General features: G+C 45.8%; 1 protein-coding gene and 2 long non-coding RNA genes across 9 annotated transcripts in view; 2 read left to right on the top strand and 1 right to left on the bottom strand.

Annotated features, from left to right (window-relative positions):
* Positions 1–21,710, top strand: part of LOC111559754 — a 496,575-nt gene extending 474,865 nt beyond the window's left edge. The window contains exon 12 of one of the 2 annotated variants that reach the window (XR_006595058.1): positions 21,661–21,710. This is a non-coding gene — a long non-coding RNA (uncharacterized LOC111559754). Of the gene's footprint in view, positions 1–14,970; positions 19,156–21,660 lie in introns of those variants that run through there. The other variant, XR_006595059.1, reaches the window with a different exon arrangement.
* LOC109497918 lies at positions 1,132–22,191 on the bottom strand. The gene is made up of 2 exons (XR_002154380.3): positions 22,058–22,191; positions 1,132–4,290 (listed from the first exon to the last, which is right to left on the bottom strand). It is a non-coding gene; the product is annotated as an uncharacterized LOC109497918 (long non-coding RNA).
* TSHZ2 (teashirt zinc finger homeobox 2) overlaps positions 21,731–25,929 on the top strand; it is a 460,946-nt gene continuing 456,747 nt past the window's right edge. For 4 of the 6 annotated variants that reach the window (XM_011280753.4, XM_006929653.5, XM_019826344.3 and 1 more), the window contains exon 1: positions 21,732–22,331. In XM_011280753.4, coding sequence (XP_011279055.1) covers positions 22,292–22,331 — 40 coding nt within the window. In that variant the 5' untranslated portion in view covers positions 21,732–22,291. Of the gene's footprint in view, positions 22,332–25,929 lie in introns of all 6 variants that reach the window. The other 2 variants (XM_019826348.3, XM_019826347.3) reach the window with 1 other exon arrangement.

Here is a 25,929-nt window from a genome sequence, read left to right as displayed (position 1 = left end):
TAAGCCCCCTTTACACTGAGGCTGCTACGTTAATGGAGTAGAAGTCTGGGAGTGCTGGCAGCCATCTTTCCCATCTCGTGTGAATGGGGTTGCCAGGTGAAATGCAGGATACCCCACCACAAATGAACTAATAACTTTAAAGCATAAGCGTATCCCAGATATTGCATGGAATATAAACTAAAAAATGTGTTTATTATTTGTTGTTTATCTGAAGTTGAAATGTGTCCTATATTTTTATTTGCTGAACCTAGCAACCTTATATTTAAAAAAATAAACATAAGAAAACCTGCTTGGGAATGAAGCCAGCACAAGCAATCGTGGGACCAAGAGGTGCAAAGAGCAATTCCTGGTGACATCATTCAAGTCCCTGGATCCAGCCATGCCCAAAGCTGGCTCTAGCCATGCTCTTCCCAGATGCAAAAGCAAAGCAAAAGCCTCGTCTTTCCCCTTTTGTTAAACTCATTGGAGCTTGGCTTCTTCCTCTCCAACAACCAGAGAGCTCCCTCACCTTCTCCCATTCCGTACTCTCCTCCCTCTTTAGCTGTTGGGTGAGGTCGCCATCAGAGGAAGCATTATTACATCTTGTTCAAGGTGAGGCATTTGCTGGGGGTGTGTCTTACTCCCATCAAAATGGTCATTTGTCTTCTTGAATTACAGTTAGTTTTTCTGGTGATTTCTTCTTCTTCTTCTTCTTCTTCTTCTTCTTCTTCTTCTTCTTCTTCTTCTTCTTCTTCCTTCTTCTTCCTTCTTCTTCCTCCTCCTCCTCCTCCTCCTCCTCCTCCTCCTCCTTCTTCTTCTTCATCATCATCATCATCATCATCATCATTATTTTAGAGAGGGGGTGAGAGAGAGAGCTCCAGCAGGGCACAGGGGCAGAGGGGGACAGAGAATCTTAAGCAGGCTCCACACTCAGTGAAGAGCCCATTGCAGGGCTCGATCCCACAACCCTGCTATCATGACCTGAGCTGAAATCAAGAGTCAGACACGCAACTGACTGAGCCACCCAGGTGCCCCTTTCTGGTGGTTTCTATCCTTCTTCCTCCTCTAACTTTCTTGGCCACTACCATTATTTTTCCTAAAATTAACAATTATAAGTTGCAATAATTTTTTTAAAGAAATGAGAAGCCGAAAGACAATTTCGAAATTTTTATTGTCATTTGTCACTAAAAACGTTGAATAAATAGCTCTTCTTATTTCTTGCCTTTTGTCAAGGAAGTTGGCCAACCATCTTTCTGACCATAGAGTTATTTATGTTACTTCTAAGACACATTGTCTCAAAAAGGATTTGAATCTGCTCTGAGCAGTAAAGATTTGGTTGTCTTATTCATCTGTGATTTTAGGGGGTAAGAACAGAAATCAATTTATTTAGCTGATGCAAAATGCCCATTTATCTTTTGTACAAGGGTAGGGGTATCTCAGAGGGCATTAAAAGACTAGGGTGTGAGCCAACCCTCCCAAGAGACGGGTTCAGTAAATAGAAAGCCATCGAGGTATATTTTCTCTCTCGCTCACTCTCCTTTCCTTTCCTTTCTACTTCACTTGCTTTGCTCTAGACTATAATCACGAAAGACAAGTTTCCTCTGAGCTACATCTGTTTGGTGGAAGATGGTCTCCCCAGCTGTTACATGACTCGGGTTCTGTGACCGTTCCCGGAAGACAGAATGTGATTGGCTGACTCGAGTCATGTGTTCTTGCCCTGTCCAATAGAGGACAAATGCACACAGCACAAAAGTGACTGCCAAGGACCCATCCCCGTGGACTGCAGCCCCTTCCCAGAGTTAAGAGAACTTCGGTGAGCTGCCAGTGTGCTAGTTATTAACTTATTGTTTCTCAGCTCCAAATCCCTCACCTAAATCTGCTCTGTGGAGCAGGGGGGTGGAGCCCTGCAAATTACGTACCTTCTTGGCCAACTTGAGACAAAAGGATGTCTAAAAGAGAACTCCAGCTAAAGCCAGGCTGGCCAAGCTTGGCTGTGAGAACCAGGTGGGTAGTTCAGATGCCTAACACCGAGAATGCCATGCAGTCCCTTGAATTCCAGGTCTAGACTATAGTCCAAGTGCCCATCTATTGGCTACTGAGGATAATGGACGAAGAAGAGAAATTTTCAAAACCTCTTCTTTGAAGAAATCTATAAATATGAGCTCTTTAAATCATCCCAAAGCAACTCTAATGTCGCCACATTTGAAGAATTTTATTTTAAGAAATCACTTCAGTAGGGTTCGTTTCGGAGGACTCTAAAGGCAAGCAGAGGGACAGTTGCATTTGTAGCTTCAAGTGCTGTAGGAGTCAACACAAGGTAGATGATAGTGAAGACTAAAGCCCTTTGGGCAGAGGTTCCAGCTGTTGGCTGCCTAGGATAAAATCCTATCGGTGCCACACCATAGCCCTGCGAAGTTGAATAAGCAATGTAACCTTGACGTGTCTCTGTTTCTTCATCAGCAATGTTGAGCTTATGAGTGTAGCTGCCATATACAATTGTGAAGGTTGGATGGGGTGGTCCATTCAAAGTGGCCAGCTATCTTGACCTGGCAAGTCTTAGGCCTGTACTAAAGTAAGTACTCATTAAATGCCCACATTATCCTACTTATTCTTACTGGCCTTTTGGGTTTTGAGGTCCTTTGAATTTTATCCCAGAGGCTATGGGGGGGCGGCCACTGGAATGAATTAAGCCATCCACACTAAATTCCATCTGTGCACTGAGTGACTAGGAGCCCAGAGAAAAAAGAGAAAATTATGTGGACACCCTAAGCACAGAGCTCAACAAAGTATGATGACTTTGGCCATAAGTGCTGCTTTATGGCTATCTGTAAAGCTGCCCATCAAAAAGCTCCTGACAAATGACCTGCAGTAATGAGAGTATGAAGGGAGCAACCCTGCAGAACATTCCACCTGACGGGGACACAGATCATGGGAAGGGCATTCTCATAAAGCACAGGGTGGCTTTCTATTCCGTCCTCCTCCTGCTTATCCCCTGGCCCAGCCCCGTAACTTTGTGGCCTTGCCTCTCAGTTTCCAGCTCCCATTCATTCATTCATTCATTCGTGTTTTAATTTATCATGTATTCATTCAACGATCCATTCATCAACTTTTAAACAACTCATATAGCCAGTGTTAGTAATCTTCTGATAGCAGAAGATTAGATTTATTGGGCTCTTTCAATATGGTAGATTCCTTGATAAGTATAATAACACTAATAACAACAGCAGCAACATTTATTGAGCATTTACTCTGTGCCAAGCACCATGATAAACGTTAGGCATGAATTATCTCATTCTATCTTCACAAAGTTGCCTAAGACAAGATGTTATTATTAACAATATTTTTATAGGTTGGGAGAAATGTCTTAGAGAGTTTAGGTAAATTGTCCAAAGTCAGATAGCTAGTAAATTATAAAGCCAGGGTTCAAAATCATGTCTGTGTAATGTAACACATGTGCTCTTAGCCACTACTTGGGGCAGCCTCAACAGAGATAAAACTCCAGGGTTTATAATTCTTGCTCAGTAATTAATACATAGGGAAGGCGGTATTTGATGTGCGTTGTAAAGTGTGGACAGGGAGACTAGTAGGAAAATGATTTAAGAAGGTAAGGTATCCATTTGAAAACAACACACTAAATAAAACAGTGAAGCAGAAACCCACAGTATGACCCCATTTTCCCAGGATAACTCACTGAGAGGGTAGTAACCTGTCATCGATTTGACAAAACCAAAGTTTGAGTTAGAAGCCCCTCTAATGAAAATGACAGGAAATCCCGCTCAAAATGGTTGGAAGAATAATGTGACGTATAAACTTGCATCACTGAAAAGGCCAGGGATGATGCTGGCTTCAGGAACACTTTGATGTAGTATCATCAAGGACCAGCTCTGTTCCTCTCCATATTTCCTTCTGCCGTCTTCCTTCCGTGGTAGAAGCTATCACCTACTTCTTCAGGCTTCACACAGGTTCCTATTGGCGGTTCCAAGGTCTTCCATGTTAGTAGTAAAGAGGCTGTTCACATCTTTGTATCTTCACACTATGCGGACCACAGAAGGAGTGGCTCTCAAGGGGGAGAGAGACCCTTAGTTTTTCCCAGAAGCCCTGGAAAACTTCTCCACAGGTTTCGTTTGTTCTGACTGGGTTTCTGCCATCATGGACCAAATCATGGTAGCCAGTAGGATGAGATGGCATAGAATAGGATAGGATTATTGGCTTTCGCCAGTCAGGGTCCATCCCATAAGCTGGGGCAAAGGTCAGTACTGCAAAAACAACATGGCTGACCATGGGAGAGAATCGAACTCCAAGTGGTGTTATCTGAATGAGGAAGACAAATAGAAGTTTGATAGCAACAACAACTGGAGTCCACTACGCCAAACAATTCAATTGCTTTGTTTTACGATTTAGTGCCCCAAAGTATCTTCCTGCAGCATATAGCAGCTCAGTTTAGGATTGCACCTAACTTGGAAACCTTGCTTTGCTCATTATCATCTTGGAAGCATTTTTTTTTTACACTAAATGCAGAAACATTTCTTTAACATGAGTAAATGTAGTATTTTTTTCTTCCCAAAGTGCTTCACAACTCCCAACTTTTTAAGTGCCTGGAGTAGGATTGTTGTCACTCCTCTCCTTTAAATCAGCTTTGTCTCCTGCCTAAACAAAATGTTTCAAAATATGATATTTCAGTATTAAAACCAGATTAAACCCTGCGTTTCTGTACAGGGTACAGAGGGGTATTTCTTTTGCAGTTCTTTCTATGTTGTTGATCAGACAAATGTGTTTGGCATGTGTAAATTGTTGTGATCGCTTTGCTTTTTGTGACATTTTGGGAAGGGGAAAAAAACCATGCTCAGTAGATGACACGGTTTGCTATAGCGGCAATATAAAAATTTGAAATTCTTAACCAATTTAGCATTTCCCCTTGCAGCCACACCATCTATCACAGAGAAGTGATATTCTGGGGGACGCAAGCCAATCAGAGGATTGGAGTGTAATTTTTACAAAACAAATGTATGTATAAATTATCACTCTCTTCTCTCCTCTCCATAAATAGCGACACTAATAGATCCAGTGCGTGAGATACGGGAAGGGATGCCTTGTTCTACAACAATTCATCTTGTCTGGAAAAAGCAGACTTGAGAAATCCGATCAGTTAAGATGCATGGCTCAACCTGAACATTGTCCGGCATCTTCTGACTACGGTGTGGAAGGAATGTATGGTTTTTGCCTGGAAGAGAGAGTGTGGCTGGATGTGCGTGTGTGCACGCGCGTGTGTGCGTGTGTGTGTGAAGGGAGAGAGACTTACAGTCGAAGGCATGATTGAGCTACAACCATGTTTTACTTGGTTTGCACAGAATTTATAAAACTGAACACTTTTTAAAAATTATTTTCTAAAGATCTAGAGATTTTTCCTAACAGGGAAAACAACAGACCGGAATCCTATATGGATTTTGTAGAGAGGTTGCCTCCTCTTCACAGGGCATAAGCTCTCCAGTATGCCTCAGTCCCACCATTCCCCATTCCCTAGATCCAACGCATTCCATGTTGGAAGTTTCCTGGATACAACGGGCAGTTGAGTTCGTGGGCCTTAATCTAATGAGAGCCACAGGGCTCAATAAGCCAGTGACTTTTCAACCCTCTGTGCTTTTAAAATTTGTCCAAGATTGGGGCGCCTGGGGGGCTTAGTCGGTTGAGCATCTGACTTCAGCTCAGGTCATGATCTCACAGTCCGTGGGTTCGAGCCCCGCGTCGGGCTCTGTGCTGACAGTTCAGAGCCTGAAGCCCGCTTCGGGTTCTGTGTCTCCCTCTCTCTCTCTCTGCTTTTCCCTGGCTCACGCTCTGTCTCTCTCCCTCTCTCAAAAATAAATAAACGCTAAAAAAACATTTTTTTAATTTGTCCAAGATATTGCTAGTGAGGGTGGAGAAGATCTGATTTTCTTTTAAGACCCCCCCCCCCCCCAGAATCAGAACTACTTACAATTTGCTTGCATTGGTGGAAACAGAATCAATATATTTTTTAAAGAAGTCAGACAAAATATATCCAACTTTTCGGCAGTTTCAGTTTTTCTTCGGCGTTCTATTGTGACTTTTGTGAGCCGAGCAAACTTCTTGGGAGGTATATTAAAAGGTTTAATATTTGCAATATAAATCACATCCCTTGTAAATCACAGTACACCACACATTATGTGCTTCCGGAATTTCTGCTAACCACGACTGCCATCTTGGAGCTTAACTACTTTGTATGTTCGCAGTGTATGTTAGTTACAAAAATCCTCACCAAAAATATTACAGGGCTAACAAATGTTATATTTTTGTGTGTTTGCCCGTTTCACCGTACAGTGGTCTATTTTTCTGTCAGAGAAAGGCAAATGTTTATTTTCCCAACTTCCCCCGTTAAGCTCTTTATAGATTAGCACCCCGGGCAGCTGTCCAGGGGACCCGCCCCTCAATTCACTTTTGTGGGAGGAAAGGAAGACGGGATGGAGGAATCGCTGAGTCACAGGACGTGTGAGCTTAAAGACCTGGCATTGGGAAATCTGTAAAGTAGACTTTTGAGAGATTTTCCACATTTTAATGAGTGTATTACAAGCCACAGTCGAGTGCCCATTTTTATCGAATACTCGATATGTATATCTAATTCAGGAGTCAACAAGTGAAGTGTGGCCCTTAGGCCGATCTAGCCAGCTGCTTGTTTTTGTAAATAAAGTTTTGTTGGCGCACAGCCACGCCCACTCATTTCCATATTGTCTATGCTGCGGTCGCAGAACACCAGCAGAACGGAGTAGCTCTAACAGAGGCCTACAGGGCTGCAAAGCCGAAATATTAACTGTGTGGTCCTTGAAGAACAATTTTCAACCTCTGATCTCATTCTCTAACATGGTAGAAATACGTTATTACTTGTTAAGTGCAGTTTCTTTGGATGATCAGTTCCCCGTGCTCCCTGTGCTCCCTCTGTGCTCCTTCTTCAGGACACATGTGACACTGGCAATTATTGTGTCACTGGACGTTTTCATACCACAAGCTGCTTGGGGCACCTGTTGGATCTGAGTGTATCAGTTAGGAACGCATTTAACTGCAAGAGCACTTTTACCTGTGGTTTAAACAATGAAGCTTTGAATGATCTCACCTAGTAAGAAACCTGGACGCATATGAGTCTAGGTTTGATATAGAGACCCCGAGATGGTGCAAACCATCGTGGCCCCACGCTGTGACTGTCCCCCCTGTCCCTCCTGTCCCTCCTGTGCTCAGCTTGCTGACCCTTGATATATATCACCCCCTGGTTGCAAGATTTTTTGTATCAACTCCAGGCATCACATGCCCCATTCCAAGTAGAAGAGACGTGAACACAAAACATTCTTCTATCGAGCTCCTGGCTTTTTAGCCCAGAAGGAAAAGCACCAGCAGACATGCTCCCCCCCCCCCATCAGATTTCCTTGAAGAGAGTGGATCTTCCCATCTCTTTCATTAATATGACCCCAAGTGGATAGTCAACAAAGGTTTGTCAAATGGTGGATGTATGTATCAGTGATGACGGATGAATGATAGACTAAATCTTTTAAATTTTATTTAATTTGGTCTCCACCATGGGCAGCAGAGGAGAGCAAGTAAGAGGGTTCTTGGTGGTAAAAAAAAAAAACATTGTGGGCTATCGCTTTCTCTCAACTCTTCATTTTACCAACGGGGAAAGTGAGGCACAAAAATCCAAAGTTAGAGGGGCACCTGGGTGGCTCAGTCAGTGAAGCACCAACTTTGGCTCAGGTCATGATCTCGCAGTTTGTGGGTTCGGGGCCCATATTGGGCTCTGTGCTGACAGCACCGAGCCTGGAGCCTGCTTCGGATTCTGTGTCTCCCTCTCTCTCTGCCCCTCCCCGCCCCTGTCTTTCTCTCTGTCTCAAAAATAAACATTAAAACATTTTTTTAAAAAGTTAGATATTATAGTGAATTTCTATAGCTTCTGATTGTCCAGCATCCATGCCTCACCCTTCTGGTAACAACTTCTTAATGTTTCTTGGAAGAACCAATTCTCTCAAACAATGTGATTTTAGTGAGCCAGGTAGCATCCCTGGTCCCGAGAGAGGGTCAGCAGTATTCCATCCCCCTGGCCTAGTGGTTGGTCTGGAAATCGATACATGTCCTAAGCTAATTCAGCCAGAATGAGTGCAAAACCTTCCAGGCATTTCCAGAAAAAACAACGTGGGCCTGAGGTTGCTGGTGGTCAGCATGGGAAGAGCCAGGCTGAGAGGGAAGCCCACACAGAAGGAAAACTGTGCAGAGATCTTTGAGGTCATTGATGAGCACTCGGATGTAGCTGTTTCTGAACTAGATGTTTTAATTCTAGGACTCTGTCTATTTAAAAGAACAGAAAACCCAACTTAAATGGTTCTAAGCTATAAAGGGGATGGGTCTTTTGCCTCTTTTAACTGTAAATCTAGAAACAGGAATAATTCATTTGAGAGTGCGTTATCCGATGGATGGACAGTATCATCCAGAACCTAGGTGTTTTTGCTTTTTTCTTTCCATCTCTCTCCTACATTCTGAGGCAGGCCTCCTCATGGTTACACAATGGCTGCCAGTAACATTTCTCCCCTCGTGGTATCTTACATGAAAGATCCCAAGCAAAATTTCAGAAACTCAGCTTCATTGGACCCTTTGCCCACCTGAGAACCAATCACTGTCATCAGGGGAGAATGGAACGTGCTGACTGGCTCATGCCCTGGCTTTTCAGGGAGGAGGGGGGCTGCTTTCCAGAAATACACAGATTAAACAGGGAAGAGTTAGATACTGGTGTGGAAGTCGGGTTGTGTCCGAAAGGATGAATGGAGCGAATGACGGAGGACCAACAGCAGTGCCCATTACAGCTATTAACCCCTGGACTTCTGAGTTGCGTGCAGTCGAAATTTTTCCTTTTGTCTTTAGGCCAGTTTGACTTCATGTTCTATCCTTTGTGAGCGAAGCATGCTTATCAATGGTGCTATTATTGTTGGGGATGGAAACAACACACATCACCTTCTCTTCTTCATGTTTCTCCATACCACTTTTCACCTCCTAATTGATATATTAGAGACCGTAACTTCCTTTATTTTATCTTGTTCTTCTCCTTAGACAATAGGGTTCATGAGAGCAGGGTTTTGGATCCGTGTATCCCTGCCCCCAATATCTCTAAGGGTACTTGGGTACCTGCTCCATGATATGTGCTCAGCAAGTATTTTCTGAATGAATGAATGAATGAATGAATGAATGAATGAATGAGTGAGGGAGTGGACAGAATGAGGAAATAGTATCTTCCCATGTCAGAAAAGGAAGGGCCCTCAAAGACTGGCAGGGCCATTCTCTACAGAGCACTAAAACGCCAGGCTCCTGATAGAAATCCAGTGCGTTCTCTGTTCCTCCGTCCTGCCCCATGGCGACAGGAATTCACAACCTTTCACCAACCAGTTTCCGTCTCCATCAGGGGTACCACTTATTTTCTTCCGTTCACCTCTTTTATTCAAGTCCCTGAGTGTTTACATTCCTTGATGTGAATCTTGCCTGTGTGTTTGAACTCCACTTCTTTTCATTTGCAACTAAATGAGGAAGGTACCCATGACCCTTTGCTGGATTACTTTACCCACTGAGGGACTTTGGGCTTTATCTTGGTTTTGTGCCTGCATCCTCTGCCTCCATTCCCGTCTTTCACCAGGTGCTTCTGGAGGTCTCTCAAACCCTACAATGTGAGCCAGAGCTTATCTTCTTATTCTAGATGGGAGCCTGTACCAGTGGTCCCCTGGGCTGGTTGGTTGGGAGAGGCTCACCTATACAGTGGGAAAGGCTGGGTCTTAGGCATTCAGTGGAGACCTATCCAGGACCCTCGGATATCCAGGTGGGCTGTCTTTTGAGAGTCCTCTCAGGTCAGAGACCAAGGGGACACTGGGCCTCTCAGGCACAGATGGCATCCAGGTGTGGCTTACTCAGCTGGGCTCCATCTTGAAACTCGTAATGAATTCTCCAGCTGGAGTGGGTCACAGCCCTCGCATTCTCCTGCACCCCAGCAGAGGTGCTGAGGGTCTGGGTGGTTAAGTGGCGATGATATAAGTACTTGGTGCTCCTCCTAAAAATGTTCCTGAAATCCTCTCCTCCGAGGGTATTGTGACCTGCTTTGTGCTGCGAAACCTCACGGGTCAGGATATTGAACTCAAACAAGTAGCTATCCAAACCATTGTGCACCACGAATTCGCACATCAGCTGTGCATTCCAAAGTTGGATAACAGGAAATTTGAAGTCACATGGGTATTTGTTAAGAGTGCATTTTTCCATGTATGCAAATTTTTAAATTTGAAAACTCACTCTGCCACCTCCTCATTGTGAAACCCTGAACAAGTTAATCAAACGAGCGGGTCTCAGATCTGGCCCCCAGCAACACTAGTATCACCCAGGGAACTTGTCACAATAAAAATCATTGGGTCTCCACCCCATACCGCCCCAGACCTACTGAATCAGAGACCCTGGGGATGGGACCCAGCAAGCCCTGCAGGGGTGATTCTGATGCACACCGCAGTTTGAGAACCATTGGCTTAAAGGATCCAGTCGGAATTTCATTATATGTAAAACGGGAGGGATAATACTTGGCCCCAAAAAGTTTTTGTAAGGATTAATTTCAGCAGATTTTGCATGTAAAGCGTTTAGCACAGTATCTGGCACTTAGTATGCACTCAATATATGACAGCTACAATTAATGTTGTTATAATTATTGGATTTCTTTTCTGGGTGGCCAATGAATCAGTCTATGTCTCTGTGTGTCTACCTGTGAAATAGTAAAGAGTGGAGATATTTTAACATTAATCATTATAACAATAGCTAATTTATTGAGCTCCTATCCTGGCCCAGGCCCTTGGCTAATTACTTCACAAACACTGCATTCAATCCTCATTTAAACATTTGCTAAGAGATGGGGCTATTATTGTCCACCTTTTATAGGTGAGGAAGCAGCTTAAGTAACTTACCCAGCACAACACAAGTAGTGAGTGAAAAGAGCTAGAAAAAGAATTTAGAGCGTGAGTCTCCAGAGCCTGGATTAGTTAAACACATCACCAACCGCCCCTCCGAAGTAGTTTGCGAAAGGAACTATAGCAGTGGCTGTTTTCATCCCTGCAGAGTTATTTCGAAAATCAGATATTCCCTGTAATATATACACTGAGATGATAGCTATTAATTAATTATAGAAGATGACCCTCGGTCAGATTTTTGCTTGAAATGGGTTTTTGGTTTTTTAAGAGGCCAGGGGCAAAGGAGACCCCCATGGTTGTCCTCCATGAAGTCCTCTGTGATTCTACATTTCTGCCAAGTGACACTCGTCATGCGGCCACGACGGGGAATGATTTGCTGCAGACAGGACTAAAGACAGCCCCGTGTCTGTCACCCGAGCTGTTCCTTCTGGGCCATAGTTTAGGGCACTGATTACCTGAGCCCAAAGAATACATTCAAGTGTCCTTTAAATAAGACGATCAATCAGAAAAAACAAAAAAATGAGAAACGCTTCCTTTACCTACAGAAGGCAAAGCTTCGGATGAAGATTACTAAGAGAAAACGTGAAATTGACCTGTAATTACCGTACCTGTTAATATGGGTTTGGGGCCCAATGAGAAGTGCCAACGTTCTACCATTTTTCAATACAGCCCAAAACTGAGGCACATGAAATACCAATGACATCCTAGAAACCATTTTAAGATGGGTCAAACTACACGTATATGCAACGAATTTCAGAACAGGCTGCTGAATTTGTAAAACAAATATATTGAAACACCCGTCAAAATGATGGTCCAGGGTAAGATATACATTTATTCACCGCAGTGTTTGCTTCATCCAAGGGGACAAACGGGCCGGGAATGAAACCCTGCAAGGTTTTCTTTTTTGAGTGAAGCTAAACTTTGTGCTTCCTGGGAGAGTTTCTGCCTAAATCTTCAAAAGCTGGACCTCAGAGATATCACAAGGCGTGCGGCACGACGTAGAACTTCCCCGTGTCCCTAAAATAAGTCTCAACAATAGCACCACCGAACAAACACTAGTTTTGGCTTCTGCCTTTTATTTTATTTTATTTTTCCCCTCCTCTGAGCTCCACCCCAGCTCGCTCTTGAAAGGCCTTCTGTTCTGTCAGCCATAATGACATCTGCTGGCGGAGACAGGAAGTCATAAATCTGTGGGTCCCCTCTCAACCAAACCTTGTTAATGCTGCCATTTATCACAGGGGCCGGGGTGCCATCTCTGGAGGGCTGGACGCACAGAGCCCATTTTCTCCCATACCCCTTTCCCAAGAGAGCAACCATTTTAAAAACAGCCACTTTCTCATTTCACATTTGCAGACCTGAAAGTCAGGCAGAGGCAGACCCCACCGTCAGCACGCGGCTCTTGGAAAGAAGCCACGATCCCGGGCAACAATAGACTCGATTTGATGTTTGGGGACCGAAGCGAGGCAGTTCTGACCACGCTCCGTCCTTCCTCATTTTAAATCAGCCCCTAACTGCCTCAAAGAGAGGAATGGAGATTTCCTTCCTCTGAGCCCTTCTGCCTCCGTGTAGGTTTTCAAAGGCCAAAAATCTTGCTATGGGGAGCGGGGGGTGGAGAGGGAGTTTTAAGAGGATTATTGAAACTCAGAGTTCTTTTATTCCAAACTAATTTAGGATGGTGTTCAGGTTTCTTTCTCAGGAGTTCGCTGTGTCCTCAGCTTTGATTCCAGACCTGTGCCCATACAAGGTATATCCGGGGTTTTGCTGCTCAGAGCATGTTCCCTGGATCAGAAGCGTCTGCAGTGTCTGTTTGAGCTTTTTGGAAATGCAGACTCACAGGTGCCGCTCTAGACCTATTTGATCAGAATCTGTGTTTTCAGCGAGACCCCCGGGCGACTCCTCTTTAGGTCCCAATTGCTGAGGCTGGGCTACCTACCCCGGCGTTCTCGGCCTCGGCCCAGTTGACGTGTTGGGGCTGGATCAGCTTTGTCTGCGAGGGGCCTTGGCACTGTGATAATCTGGCCGCACTCCTGGCCTCTACCCACTAGATGCCAGTAGCCACCCCCCGGACTCTGACGACCTCTAGACATCGTCACATGTCCCCTGGGAGGAAAAAACATCACCCCTGTTGGAAACCGGGCAGCCCAAAAAATGGGGTCCGTGGAGCTTCGGCATCGGTGCCGTTTAGGAGCTTGTCAGGAACACGTGTTCTCAAATCCCACCAACTTACTGACGCAGGATCCCTCGAGATCCTGCAGGGAGCCCAGGAATCTGTTTTCACTCTGCAGGAGAAAAGTACGCAGGCTAACGTCAAAGAATTCTGAAACTGTGGCCTCATGGAATGGTTTTAAGGGATTGAGACGTTCCTATTTGAAAGCGCCTAGAACAGGGCCCAGTACCACGTGCTTCCTGAGTGTTAGCAACTTTTACGATCGTTACTGTAATTTGCTGTTCTTGCCCTAGATTCTTAAGTTCCTTAGGAACCACACAGGTGCCTTGTTCCCTGCCGCATCCCCGGTACCCAGCCCAGTGCCTCGCCTGGAGCAGGTGCTATATGAATGTCAGTGGGAGAAGGGGACGTTCAGGGGGAGAGAGAGGAAGGCACTGGCTGCAGTTTTCTGCTGCCAGTGGCTTGGATCTGTGGTCTGCTGCCTTCACCACGTAAGGATCCGACCTCCCTGACTGGCTTCCGTAAACTGGTGCCCTTGCACGTGGAGACGATTGAGTTGATATTCGCTTTATCCCCCAGCACAGATTAGATTAGACCTCAGGTATATCTATATCCGAAAGCACTCTGTGAACAATAGTCGATCAACGAATACTTATAATGAAAAAGCGAAAGACCTGGGAGTCCTGTCTATGTGCCGGCGTCATGTTGTGGATTTTACATTAGTTTAAAATTCCTCTCTGTGCCCCTGAATGGAATCGGTGGCACATTTAATTGTCCCCATTTCACACATGGGAAAACTGAGGCTCAGAGAGGCTACACAACTTGCCCAAGGTTGTAGTCTTAGCAAGTAAGTAGCAGAAGTATTTTTTTCAAGTGCAGGTCTCATTCCAAATCTACACTTCTCTTTCTTCCTGGGTGCCCACCTGGTGCCCTGCCCATTTCTTCACACCCCCATTGAACCACCCGCACCGGTGGCTCTTTGCCTGCAGGGAAGGCCAGGAACAACATCTATGCAATGACTGGCAGGCACTGACGGGTAAATACCCCAGCTCTCTCGCTCTTCGAGAGGGATATCTCAGAAGTACATTAAGCTCCACTGACTCCCCAGCAGGACTAAGGTTTCTTACCCACAGTGAGCACCTGCTTGACCACACACTGCATGTTGGTAGCCTTACTGTGTTCACTTTCCTCCTTTCCTACTGGAGTTTTCTAAGCTCATGTACCAAACAGACTACTCGCTTTCAAATCTTTATCTCAGGGTCTGCTTCTCAGGGAACCCAAAGCAAGACAACACAGGCCTTCTCAGCAGGGGATTTGCAACAGTCTTGAACTATTTGACCATTTTAAGCCTGTGGGTTCCCTCGCTGTGTTGGCCTTCCCAGCAATGGTTAAGGAGAGGAGACAAGTTGTATTAATGGGCGAAAACAGCATCCAGGACAAGTCACTTTGACATAATCCTAGCAAGCAAGGGGAGAATCTCATGAAATTTTCAGGACAATAGGATGCCTAATGCCTAATCATAATAGATAAGACATGCTCCGGATAAGACAGAAAGGTGTTCTCAGAGTGAATTATATCATTCTCTATTTGCTTCTGAGAGTTGAGGGGTACTTTTGGGCACACAGTTCTAATGAGTCCAAGAGGGAGAGCTTGATGCATAGTCGAGGTGGCATAAAATATACCGGAGCCCAGAACTTAAAGGCTCCTCCTCACATGGTGTCCAGGCTGTTCTGGTCCTTACATTCACTTAATGTCTTCCTGTGGTTAATGAAGTCGAGCAATGGAGTACTGGGCCAGCGACGTGGTCTGGAGCCTTCCGCGCCAGCAAAAACACTGTCACCACTGCAGGTAGCCGCGTCCAAGGGAGAAATGTGACGTATGTTCAACGCACCGGCTCCTGTACTCCCGGCCCGCCCACTCCGCAACGGGCCCACCTGAGAAACACACAGTGCTTCATCGTTGTTGTGAAATTCTACGCCCAGCCAAATCCAAACAGTTTTCAAAACGAGAGCCCACCAACTTTTGGAGGCTGTTTCCTTAGAAGCAAGCTTGCCAATGCCTGACTGTCTCCAGACTCTACTGTCACCGGCCTTGACAGGTTTCAGAGAGCAAATTCCCACCAAGCAGAACGAGACGGATTCTCTTCCGTGTTGGTTGAACAAATCCACTCTACTGGACTAGCTGTTTCGGGATGTAAATGAATGAACCGGCGTTTATCAACGGCAGAGGATAAAACTCATACTTGATATTAGGACCCATGATATCCCCGGTGACCCAGCCACACCCCACTTCTCCTACATCCTTTCTGCTCCCCTCTCCCTGGCTGGCTCTCGAAATCTGGACCCCTATCGCTGTATCCTTTGTGTTCTGGAAACACAGAAATCTCTTCTGATTTCAGGCCTTGGCTCCTGGTTGGCTGCCTTGTGTATTCCAGATTTCTGTTTCAGTGTTCCCTTCTCAGAAAGGCTCTCCATGACTCCCACTCTAAATTGTCCTGCCCCAACCCCTTACCCTCTGTCCCAACACCCCCACCGTATTTTCTTCCCATTGCTTTCCATGATCCATCTGGTACTTCCTCTTGTCTGGTTCTCCCCACCAATATGATGCCTTACCAGGTGTCGTGGGAAGGAAGAAAATAACCCAAGACTGCCACCTTAAAGTTTTTACAAAATAGTACTGGTAAGAGGGATATCCTGAATGAGTTAAATGACACAAGAGGAAAGCAATGAATTATATCCTCAAGGGCAAAATCGTATGGTACACTGGCTCTCAAACTTGGCCGCATGTTGGAATCATCTGGGGGCTTTAAAAATACTGATGGCTGGATCCCGCCCCCACAGACTGATGTAATGAGTCTGGGGTAAGACCTAGGCATTGAGTTTTTTAAATCACCCCAGTTGACTGTGATACACAGCAAAGTTTGAGAACACTGCTTTTTTTTTTTAATTGAAGCATTATGTACATGTATAGAAGCACATAAATCATAAGCATGCAGCTGAATTAATTTTTACAGAACGGACACACTCAATAACAATCATCCTGGTTAAGAACAATGAAAGCCCCCACCCCACCCCCAGTAGCCTCTTGGTGCTCACTTTCATAGGTAAACGCTACCCTGATATCCAAGCATAGATTGGTTCTGTCTGTTTGTCTACTCATGTATTTGGAATCATACTCTATAATGACTCTTTGTTTTAAGAAGACAGGGATAGAGAAGTTTGAATCACTTGGAGCCCACCCGGGAAGCCTGCCTGAAGGAGGTGGTATTTAAGGGGGGATCTGAAGGAGGTAATAGACAAGAGAGAGAAAAGGGGAAAAAGGGAGGGAAGTTGGGGAAGGGAGGACAGCATCACTTGGCAAAGAGGCGCACAAGCTGAAATGCTCTATACCCATGTCTAATGACGGCCCTACAGTGGGCCCAGATCTTTTTTTTTTTTTTTTTTTTTTCTGTGCATCCTTCTTTGCAAGAATGCTCCACTTGGTATTCAATCGGTCCACAAATTTTCACTGAGCACCAATACTGTGCTGGAGTTGAGGATATAGAGGTGAACAGAACTTACATTTTAATGAGGAAAGACAGATAACACATAGGCAAATATATGAAGAAGATACAGATGGTCATAACTGCCATGAAAGATAAGACAAAGAAAGGCACAGATGGCCGGGGCAAAAGGAGATGACCTCTGAGTTTAGAGTAAGGAGGAAAAACAGACCTGGGGGAGGGATCTTTCTGGAAAGAGAAGACGCAAAAGCCCTGGAGCTGGGATAGGAGGTGTTGCGTTAACTGAGGCATTCTCCCTCCGCTCCAGAATCCCACGGGCTGCCCCAGTGCCCACTCATTCAGGAAGCGCCAAGCTCAAGGTAGGCACGTGGCAAGTGGTGGTTTTCGTTGCATCGGGTTGGAGTCCAGTGATAAGACAGGCAAACTAGCAACAATAAAAATCAGTAGGGTAGAAATGTGCTTTTAATGGGGGCGTTCACAGGGTCCGCGGGTGCAGCGAGAGGGCTCCATAGCCGCCCTTTTGTGTGAATCCAAGAACAGACACCCTGGTTCTTCCTTGTGTGCAATGGCTTCTACTAACTTGATTCACTTGTTACAAAATTCAGCTTCTGCAAAGGGGAAGGTACCCATGCCTGGCACCTTACCAATATCACCTGGGAACTTTTAAAATTTCAGATTTTCGGGCCCCACCCTGGGATCTAAGTCAGTAATTCTAGGGTGGTGCCCCCGCTTCTTTATCTTAAGAAAAAAATCCCCAGGTGATTCTGACATTGAGCCAGTGTGGGAATCCGTGTTCTAGAAGATACGCTTGCCTCATTCCAATCAGTTCATGCCTTTACACATCCCAGAGTCTGAGGGTTAGATCTGAGGATGCTACGTTCCCTGGAGACCCAAACATAGCATTATTCTAAGCCACCAGCTCTTGGAAGAAGTTTCCAAAAGTGCCAGAGTCTGTGGTTTAACAAAGTATTTTGCAAATTCTAGTCAGGCCTATACCACCTTTTTCACATTTTGCAATCTCCACACCCCCTTGAACCATTATTTCTTCCCTCATTCCTTAGCTATATTTATTTTTTAAACCCATAAATTATATCAAACTTCAGATCGCTACCATAAATGGAGAGCAGTGTCTTTTGCTAAGATAGAAGTAAAAACTTAGGGTGACTTCAATAAAAACAAACCACTTTTTTAAGAGTCTAGCCAGGTAACTCTTGCCCCCCCAAACTTCTAAGCCTGAGATCTGCGGTTTCTTGGTTGAGAAATAAAAGTCAGCAATTGTTAGGCATAAAAGTTGCACCTCACACCAAACTGAGACGTTCTCAGATTGAAAGAGAAACAAAAGGGAATAACCTTTTCGCTGTGCGATTCACGTTTTCCAATGTCATGTCTACACCACTGAACAGTATCTGGGTACCATTGTGTTATGCATCCACCTGGGGTAGACAAAATCTTCCTTGCTGATAACTAAGCTAAATACTCTACAACAGTAGCAGTAGGGCGAAAAATACAAATTAAAGTAAGAACGTAAGTAAGAATGTAAGAGACGAACCCTGGAGAGAGGCGGGGAGAGATTCTGTAGCCCAAAGTCAGTTACTCTGACCCATTTCCCTCCTCATCCTCTCCAAGGGTGGGTCCAACGCCAAGTCTTTGGGAGGTCATTTTAACAGAAGCCTTTTGAAGGCAGGGATCCTATCTTAAACATTCCAGCCTCTCCTGTACCTGGTGCAATGCCAGGCACCTAACACGGTAGACGCTGGTTAAATGATTGCACATAGTACCAACACCCAGTCAGCAGGCATAGGGCTCCTCCAGGGAGGATTCACGGTGAGCTCGCTGAAGCCGCGGTCTTTTCTTCTGCTCAGGCCTCAGGTCTGTATGTCCTGATCCTGTAACTGTGGTCCCTGGCCAGCCGGACTGGGGGTTTTACTCAGTAAGCTGTGGCCCCTGGCACTCCTTAAAGGTGTGAGAGGGAATTAGAATGAATTAGCATTAATACCCTTTTGCTGACATTGTCAACTAGGCAGTAGGACTTTCTGTGCCTCAGTTGCCTAAGGGCTAGGCTGGGATTGGGTGACAGTTGGTCATGGGCGGAGGCCAGTTGGGTGATTTAGGGCAGGTGAGTTACCTTGTGTCACCTACATGAAAGGGATAAATGAGCATGTGCCTCCCCCCAAGTGTGGATGTTAAGAATGATTCGACAACAAAAAAGATTAATCAGCCCTTTACAAACAGTGACAATGGCATGTGACTAGTAGGATGGGGAAAGTTATGTTTCCTACAGCCCCTAAAAGAACATTCAGAAAAATATCTGTGGAACAGGTCACCCTAGGTCATTCCCCACAAGAGAGGGCAAAGTAGGTAGATAGGTTTAAGTGCTGGGCATCCCTATTATACTTGATCGAGATGGGTACATGGTTGGGGGGTGGGTAGTGAGGAGTAGACCCAGGTGAAACCTCATCACAGTGACCACGGTAACAGTGCCGCGCCTTGAAATCCTAAGTTATAAAATACCTAAGCCTGAGCTTGCTTTATAGTCATATAATATCGTATACGTATTGTATATTGTAACATAATATATTACAGATAATATATGTTCCAGTATACAGTTGTATATACAATATACAATTGTCCTTGTATATTGTAACATATATTATCTGTAATGTATTATGTTACAGTATACAATTGTATAGTACAATATTGTAAACATATTGTATATGTCTGGCTCCAAAAGAACAAAGGCTATTTTTAGCAGAAGTTCTCAAACTGGAGTGAGCAGGAGAATCACTTGTTCAAAACACAGATTCCCTAAGCCCTGTTCCAGAAGTTTCTGATTCAGAGGGTCTAGAGCAGTGGTCCTCAACCAGGGGGCGATTTTGTCCCCTGGTGGTGGGGGGGGGGGTGTGGTGGGGAACACTGGACAAGGTCTGGAGACAATTTGGTTGGCAGGACCGGGGTGGAAGGGTCCGGCGTCTAGTGGGTAAAGGCAGGGGTTCCTGCCAAACGCTGATATTGCGCAGAACAGCTTCCACAACAAAGAATTATGGCCCCGAATGCCAATGGAGCTGGGGTTAGATCATCTTCTGGGGTAAGGCCTAGGAATGTGCATCTTAACAAGGGCCTCAGGGGATTTGGGTGCAGGCAGCCAGAGCCCTGTCTGGGGAAGCCCTGGACAATGCCTGCTTTCTTATTCTAAGGCTTTGGCTGTCTGAGTTCCACTCTGCCTCGCTCCTTCATATTTAGGAAGCAGCTTAGACTTAACTCTCCCCATGAAGCTCTTCCTCATAAGCAAACTCTCTTCCCCCAAGTCCAAGTCTATTGCCCTCCTAAGTATACCTCCTGCCCCACACACATCACTTGCCTCTTTAATCGTCTCTCCCATGGGAATGAGAGTTCTTGAGGGCAGGGTCCAGGTCAGACCTGTCCTCAGCACCTAGGCAGGGGCCTGGCCCACACTGGGCTCAACAGCCACATGTTGGCTGGAATCTGTCTCAGCTCTAGTGACATCTCCCGCATCGAGTCTAAAGCTACTCCCTCTTTCAGACACTGTCACAGACCCTACTTAAACATGTCCGTGGAGCTTATCGCTCTGCAGTTATCTTGTGTGTTTGCCTGCTTTTCATTCATTCAACAAATATTATATTGGGAACCTACTATATGTCTTGTCCCTTCCCATCACTGGGGATGGAACAGTGAACAAAAGAGGCAAAGTCCCTCTTCCCAACAGAGCCTATATTCCAAGAAAAGAACTAGGACAATAAACAAAATAGAAACCTATATATAATGTATGTGATATTGATATGACCAGTAGAGAAAAATAAAATAGAGAAATGGGACACAGTGTGTGTGTGTGTGTGTGTGTGTGTGTGTGTGTGTGTGTGCGCGCGCGCGCGCGTGCAAGTGAAAATTTCAAGTAAGATGGACCTCTGGGAGAAGGTGACATTTATGCAAACACTGGACATCTTAGGGTGACATTTCTGCTCCCCCATCAGAATATAAACACTAAGAGGCCAGGATCTTCCCTTTCTCTGTAGCTTCTGTGTCTCCAGAACAGGCACACACATAGTAGGTGCTCAATAAATACTATGTAAACAAAACAAAGAGAATATGGGATTAAATTATCAAGGAGGCAGATGGGAGATTTTTTGCTTTTCTGACCATCCACGGAATAGAAGGAAGGCGGGAGGGGCGGGGGCGTTGAACTTGGGGTGGGGGTGGGGAGTACATCTTCGCGGTCAGATTAAGAGACTTGGGGGATGGAGGTCATTGCTGGATAAGGCGCCGTCCCCCTTCCCCGCCTGCCCAGAGCCGACCTAAGTTCTCACCTTCGCAATAAGTATTGTTAACGGCCCTGCAGGTCGGCTAACCACCCCCCCCCCCCCCCCCCCGCCCCTCGGCTCCCTTCCCAGCTGCGGAGTTTGGCCCTCACCCTGCCCCCCTTTCCTCCCCGCAACCCTGCGGGTCCTGCCCCCTCCCCCGCCGGTGTCCCCCGCGCCGTGGTGGGGGGGGGCAAGTCCTCGCCCCAGCTAAGGGGGCGCCGCGAGGAGCCGCGGGCCCGCGGGGTCCCCGCCCCCAGCCCCTCTCCGCGGCGGGACACTGTCCCTTTAATAGACTCCCTCTGCCTGGCGCTCTGCGGCTGGGGAGTAAATTTCTCCCTGTCATCAGGTCGCGGGGAGACGAGGAGGAGGAGGAGTTTGTTAATGTTCAGTTTGTTCAGCGGGATCGATGTTTGCTGGAATCGCCTCGCCCTGTCTTGTGTGTGTGAGTGTGTGAGTGTGTGAGCGTGCGTGCGTGTGTGTGTGTGTGTGCGCGCATATGTGGGGGGTGTGAGTGTGTGAGAGGAAGCGCGAGTGCGTGCGCGTGTGTGTGCGTGTGTGTGTCTGTGTGTGTGTCTGCGTGCGTGTGAGTGTGTGTGAGTGAGTGAGTGAATTCCAGATTTTCTGTCTTTCCCAAACCCGCTCCTGTCCTCTCGCATATCATTCACCGACGGGAATCTGACAGCGGCCGCAAATCTACAGTGAGTGATCTCTCTCCCCCAGCGCGAATCCGCCATAGAGACCGGCGAGGAGGAGGAGGAGGAGGAGGAGGAGGAGGAGGAGGAGGAGGAGGAGGAGGAGAGGAGGAGGAGGAGGAGGAAGAAGAAGAAAAAGAAGAAACCACTACCTTCCCAGGATTGCCTTTTTTCCCCCTTATCTTTACGCGCGCGTGTGCGTGTGGCGCGTGTGCGCCCCTCGTCCCTTCCATCCGAACCCGGTCTTGGATGTTTAATAAAGAAATCAAGTGTCTCAACAGTCACCAAAAAAAAAAAAAGAAAAAGAAAAAAAAAAACCCAAAAACCAAAAATTTCCAAAAAAGCAAAAACAAAAAGAGAGAGAGAGAGAGAGAGAGGAAAACAAAATCCAAAACAAACAAACAAACAAACACGGCAGAACCAACCTCTGCTTCAAACCAGCCAGCGCAAGCCACCCGTGTCTGCCGCCCGGAGAGGGGGGTCTCTGGCCCGTGGTGGAGGAGTTGCAGGGGGGATCGCCAGGGGGACAGAGGCCGAGTGACGCCCTAGGAGCCACCGGGCAGGAGGCGGAGGACACCCAGAGAGGCGAGCGAGCAGCGGGCCCCCGCGCGCGGCTCGGGGCTGGGGCGCCAGAAGTCGGACTGGAGCGAAGTAGAGCGATGCCAAGGAGGAAACAGCAGGCACCCAAGCGGGCGGCAGGTAAGAGACTCGGCTCCGCTTCGGGGCTGCGGGGCGCACCGAGCTCCTCGCCCGCCCTCCCAGCCCCCGGGTGCCCCAGGACGCCACCCCCTGAGCTGTGGGGGGAGTTCGCGCCGGGCGCCCCTCTCTGCCCCGCGAATAACCCCATCCCCTCTCTCTCCTTCTCCCATCTCCCAAATCCTCCCCTTTGCAGGCTCCGCTTGGGTGGGGGGGAAGCTGTCCCACCAAGCCTGCCCTCCTTAAACTTTTTTTTTCCTCCACCCTCTACCCCACCCCTAACTTTCTCCCAGTCTGTTTCTTGCCTCTCGGCCAAAGTTGGGTTGTGGATTTGGGGTGCGGGGTAGGGAGACAGTCCTTCCACCCCCGCATCCCTCCGCATGGTCAGTGCCAGTGGCTTCTGGCCTCGAGGGACAGCGTCTGCGCTCGCTGGGGTTTGGGGCGCCGAAGTGTGAGGCATGCCAGAGCCCTGGGCTGCTTTGGGGCAAGCAAGGAGACTAACTTTGATCGCCAAGGTGGAAAAAACCCACCCCGGGAAAGGAATGAACCTTTCAATGTGCTTTCTAAATATGCTTGGAAATCTAATCACTCTTTCTCTTAAAAAAAAAAAAAAAAAGAAAAAAGAAAGAAAAAGAAAGAAAGAAAGAAAGAAAAGAAAAGGGAAAATGCCCAATAGAACATTGAAACAGCTCAGGATTTTCTTTGCCCAGAGAGAGTTGCAAACTTTGTAAATTGATTTGTAGGGTATCCCATCTGAATCTTTCCTTACTAACCCCTTCCCCTCCCCCCAAAAGAGGAACAGGTTAATGGATCAGTACAATAGACCTTCTAAAGGATTTTTTTTTTTTCCTTTTGGGTTGCTTAATTGCTTTTTTAATAGTATGCTGGGGTTTTGTTTCTCGGAAGTGTAATATGAAAGTTCATTTTTCTCCTGCCAGACCCACCCACTGAAAAATCAGCTTTCCACTTGATTGCTAGTTTTGATTTGACATTTGATTGATCACCTGTCATCTCGCTGCCTTTGATCTATTCATTCTTGATATATATCAATAAATCACTCACCATGGTAACTCAGAGTACCAGTGACGCAAGCCTTGCCCTCTAGATTCAGAGCCAGACATGCACAATTATTATCTTGTTTGGCTTTTAATGTGGGCGTTTTTATTTCTTTGTGTCCTTCTGTTGAATCAGGGCTTTAGCGAAAAGCTGAAGTTCTTACCGCCCCCCCCCCCTTCTCTGTCTTTACTTTCATGCTTCAGGGGACATCAGTGAAGGCTGGTGTTCGGCAGACCCAAAACACATTTCCTTCTGTTGTAACGGGAGCGAAACATTAGGAAGAAGTTCAGTGGAACACTTTTGTAAACTTTATAAAGCCACCCTTAGAATAAATCCAAAGTTAGTCGCAAATCTGAGCAAAGTGGGTGTTTGCGTCTGAACAGGCTGGACCACCAAGTTCATCCTCCACCATGGCTTGGTTCCAGCATGAATGGCAGTCCATGTGCTTTGAAATATCCCCAGCTATCTTCCCTCCAGAGCGCAGAATTGCTTCCGTAACCACACGTAGATTGGGTCAAATTGCGTGCGGAAATATCATTTATAAAGCTTTGATTCGTGTGTTTTCCAACTGTTTCCCAGAGAGCAAAATAATTGCAATATTCTTAGTGCCATATATATGTAGAGCTTGCCTCGTCAGTGAGGTGTTCTTTTCTGCAACTCTGGCTACCTCTTTTGAAAACCGTTTCTCCCTCCTGCCCCTGTCCGTGTCTACATTTCAACCGCTCATTTGTTAAAACTTAAGATTGTTTTGCCATCTGACAGCATTGGGGTGTGCACTGGCCTTCTAGACCCAGGAAAAGTAAGCGTGCTCCTTCTAGCTCTAACAACCCAAGTTTTCGTGTAGCTAGATGATTAGAGATAACGTCCTTATTGTCCCAAAAGAAAACTCTGGGCAACAGTCCAGCAAGAAGTGATACTGCCCTGAAAATCACTCTTTTTTTTCCCCCCCTTGTTGTTCCGGTAAAGGCCATCAACAACTAGGCAGTAATTTAAATTACCAGAATGACTGGACATGTCTCCTTTGGTTAGCTCATTACAAAAAGTGCATTGCTCAGAATTGCACTACTTTGATTATAATTATCCTCTGATCAATGAGGATCCAGGTGTAGTAACATAATGCTGTATCACATTATTTAAATTAGATCCTTTTCATTAAGCTGGTATCTATTGGAACTGGCTTGTCTATTTACTGTAGTGTGTGTGTGCGTTTGAAAGTTATGACTCTAGTTTCAGTTCACTAGCCTATTGTATTCCTGGTGTCTTTATGTTTGTTTTCATGGCTTTATTATTTTCACTGAAGAAAGCAGAAACCCTTGTCAAGCTGAAAGGGAATCATTCCTACTGCATGCAAGGAGGCCCTTCTTAGAGTATTTGCTCACATATGAATAAAACAGATTTTTTTTTATGCGATGTTTCTTTCCTCCAAAGTCATCGGTGCTGTCTTCCGTTGTAGCTGAGGTGGCGATCCATGAGCAAAGTTAGCCACTTTGGGATTCTTTAGGTAGTTGGTCATGAAGGGAAAAGAACAAGGTGGGTTCCAGGATTGTGTCCGTACTAACTTTTATCGCTGCCTGAAATTAAACGCAATGCACAACTGTAAGTAATTACTCCCATGGACTGATGTTGAAAGCTTGATTTCTAGCTTGATTAATGAATAATGTAAGATAGAAAAAGCCTGTGAGTGAATCAGAGCTGAAACTCTTTCCCAAGAACTGTTCGAGGCAATTTGGTTTCTTTGCATTATTAGTTTTAAGTTCCATGGTTCAGGGAATCAGTTACAGAACTTTCTAATAAAGCAGGTATGCAGATAGAATGAACAAGATGATATTATAAGTGATGGGGAATCTCGGTCTTTATTTGTTTTGTTCTACCCACCCCACCTCCCCCCCCCCCCACCGCCTTAAAAGAAGGGATGTGAGGTAGGCAGTTCTCTTTAAGGAAACAGCTAAGTCAGAACATTTCCCTCTGTTTCCCTCTGAAATGTCATTCTTCCTGGCTTTCTAAAGCTATGCTTTTCCACCATACTATTACTTCGGGCAAGAAAAAAAAAGTTCAGAAAACAGCCTATGGTGCCCCAGGGGTTTGTGTATGTGTGAGTGTGTGTGCTGGCTTCCTTGGATGTATATTTCCCTCACCACTAAAATGCATCCATCCACTTTTACCTGAGAATATTGTGGGATTTTCTATCAGCATCTTTCCCCCCTCTCCATTTTAGGGCAGATAGAGAAGATGGCAGAAAGGTAAAATAAAACAGAGCAGTGTTTTGATTTGTTTGTATTTTGCAGGATTCAGCGTAGTTAAAAATTTTAAATTGCAGACTTACGCTGCAAACCCTTCTATTTTCTACAATCTGTCATAGCCTCTGTACACAGACATGTGTACTACATATATTTTATTTTACCACCCTGAACTATTGTTTTCATATAACGCCAGCCAACTGTAGTCGAATGCACGATCTTTGGGGCTTGTGAATATCGAATGTACGCGTAAGTTGCAGGATTCTGCTTCTTCCAGCCCAAAGAGATTAAATGTCTCCTTCTTGCTG

Source organism: Felis catus, chromosome A3, assembly GCF_018350175.1.
Source record: "Felis catus isolate Fca126 chromosome A3, F.catus_Fca126_mat1.0, whole genome shotgun sequence".
Taxonomy (NCBI): Eukaryota; Metazoa; Chordata; class Mammalia; order Carnivora; family Felidae; genus Felis; species Felis catus.
This window is presented reverse-complemented; position numbering and strand designations above follow the sequence as displayed.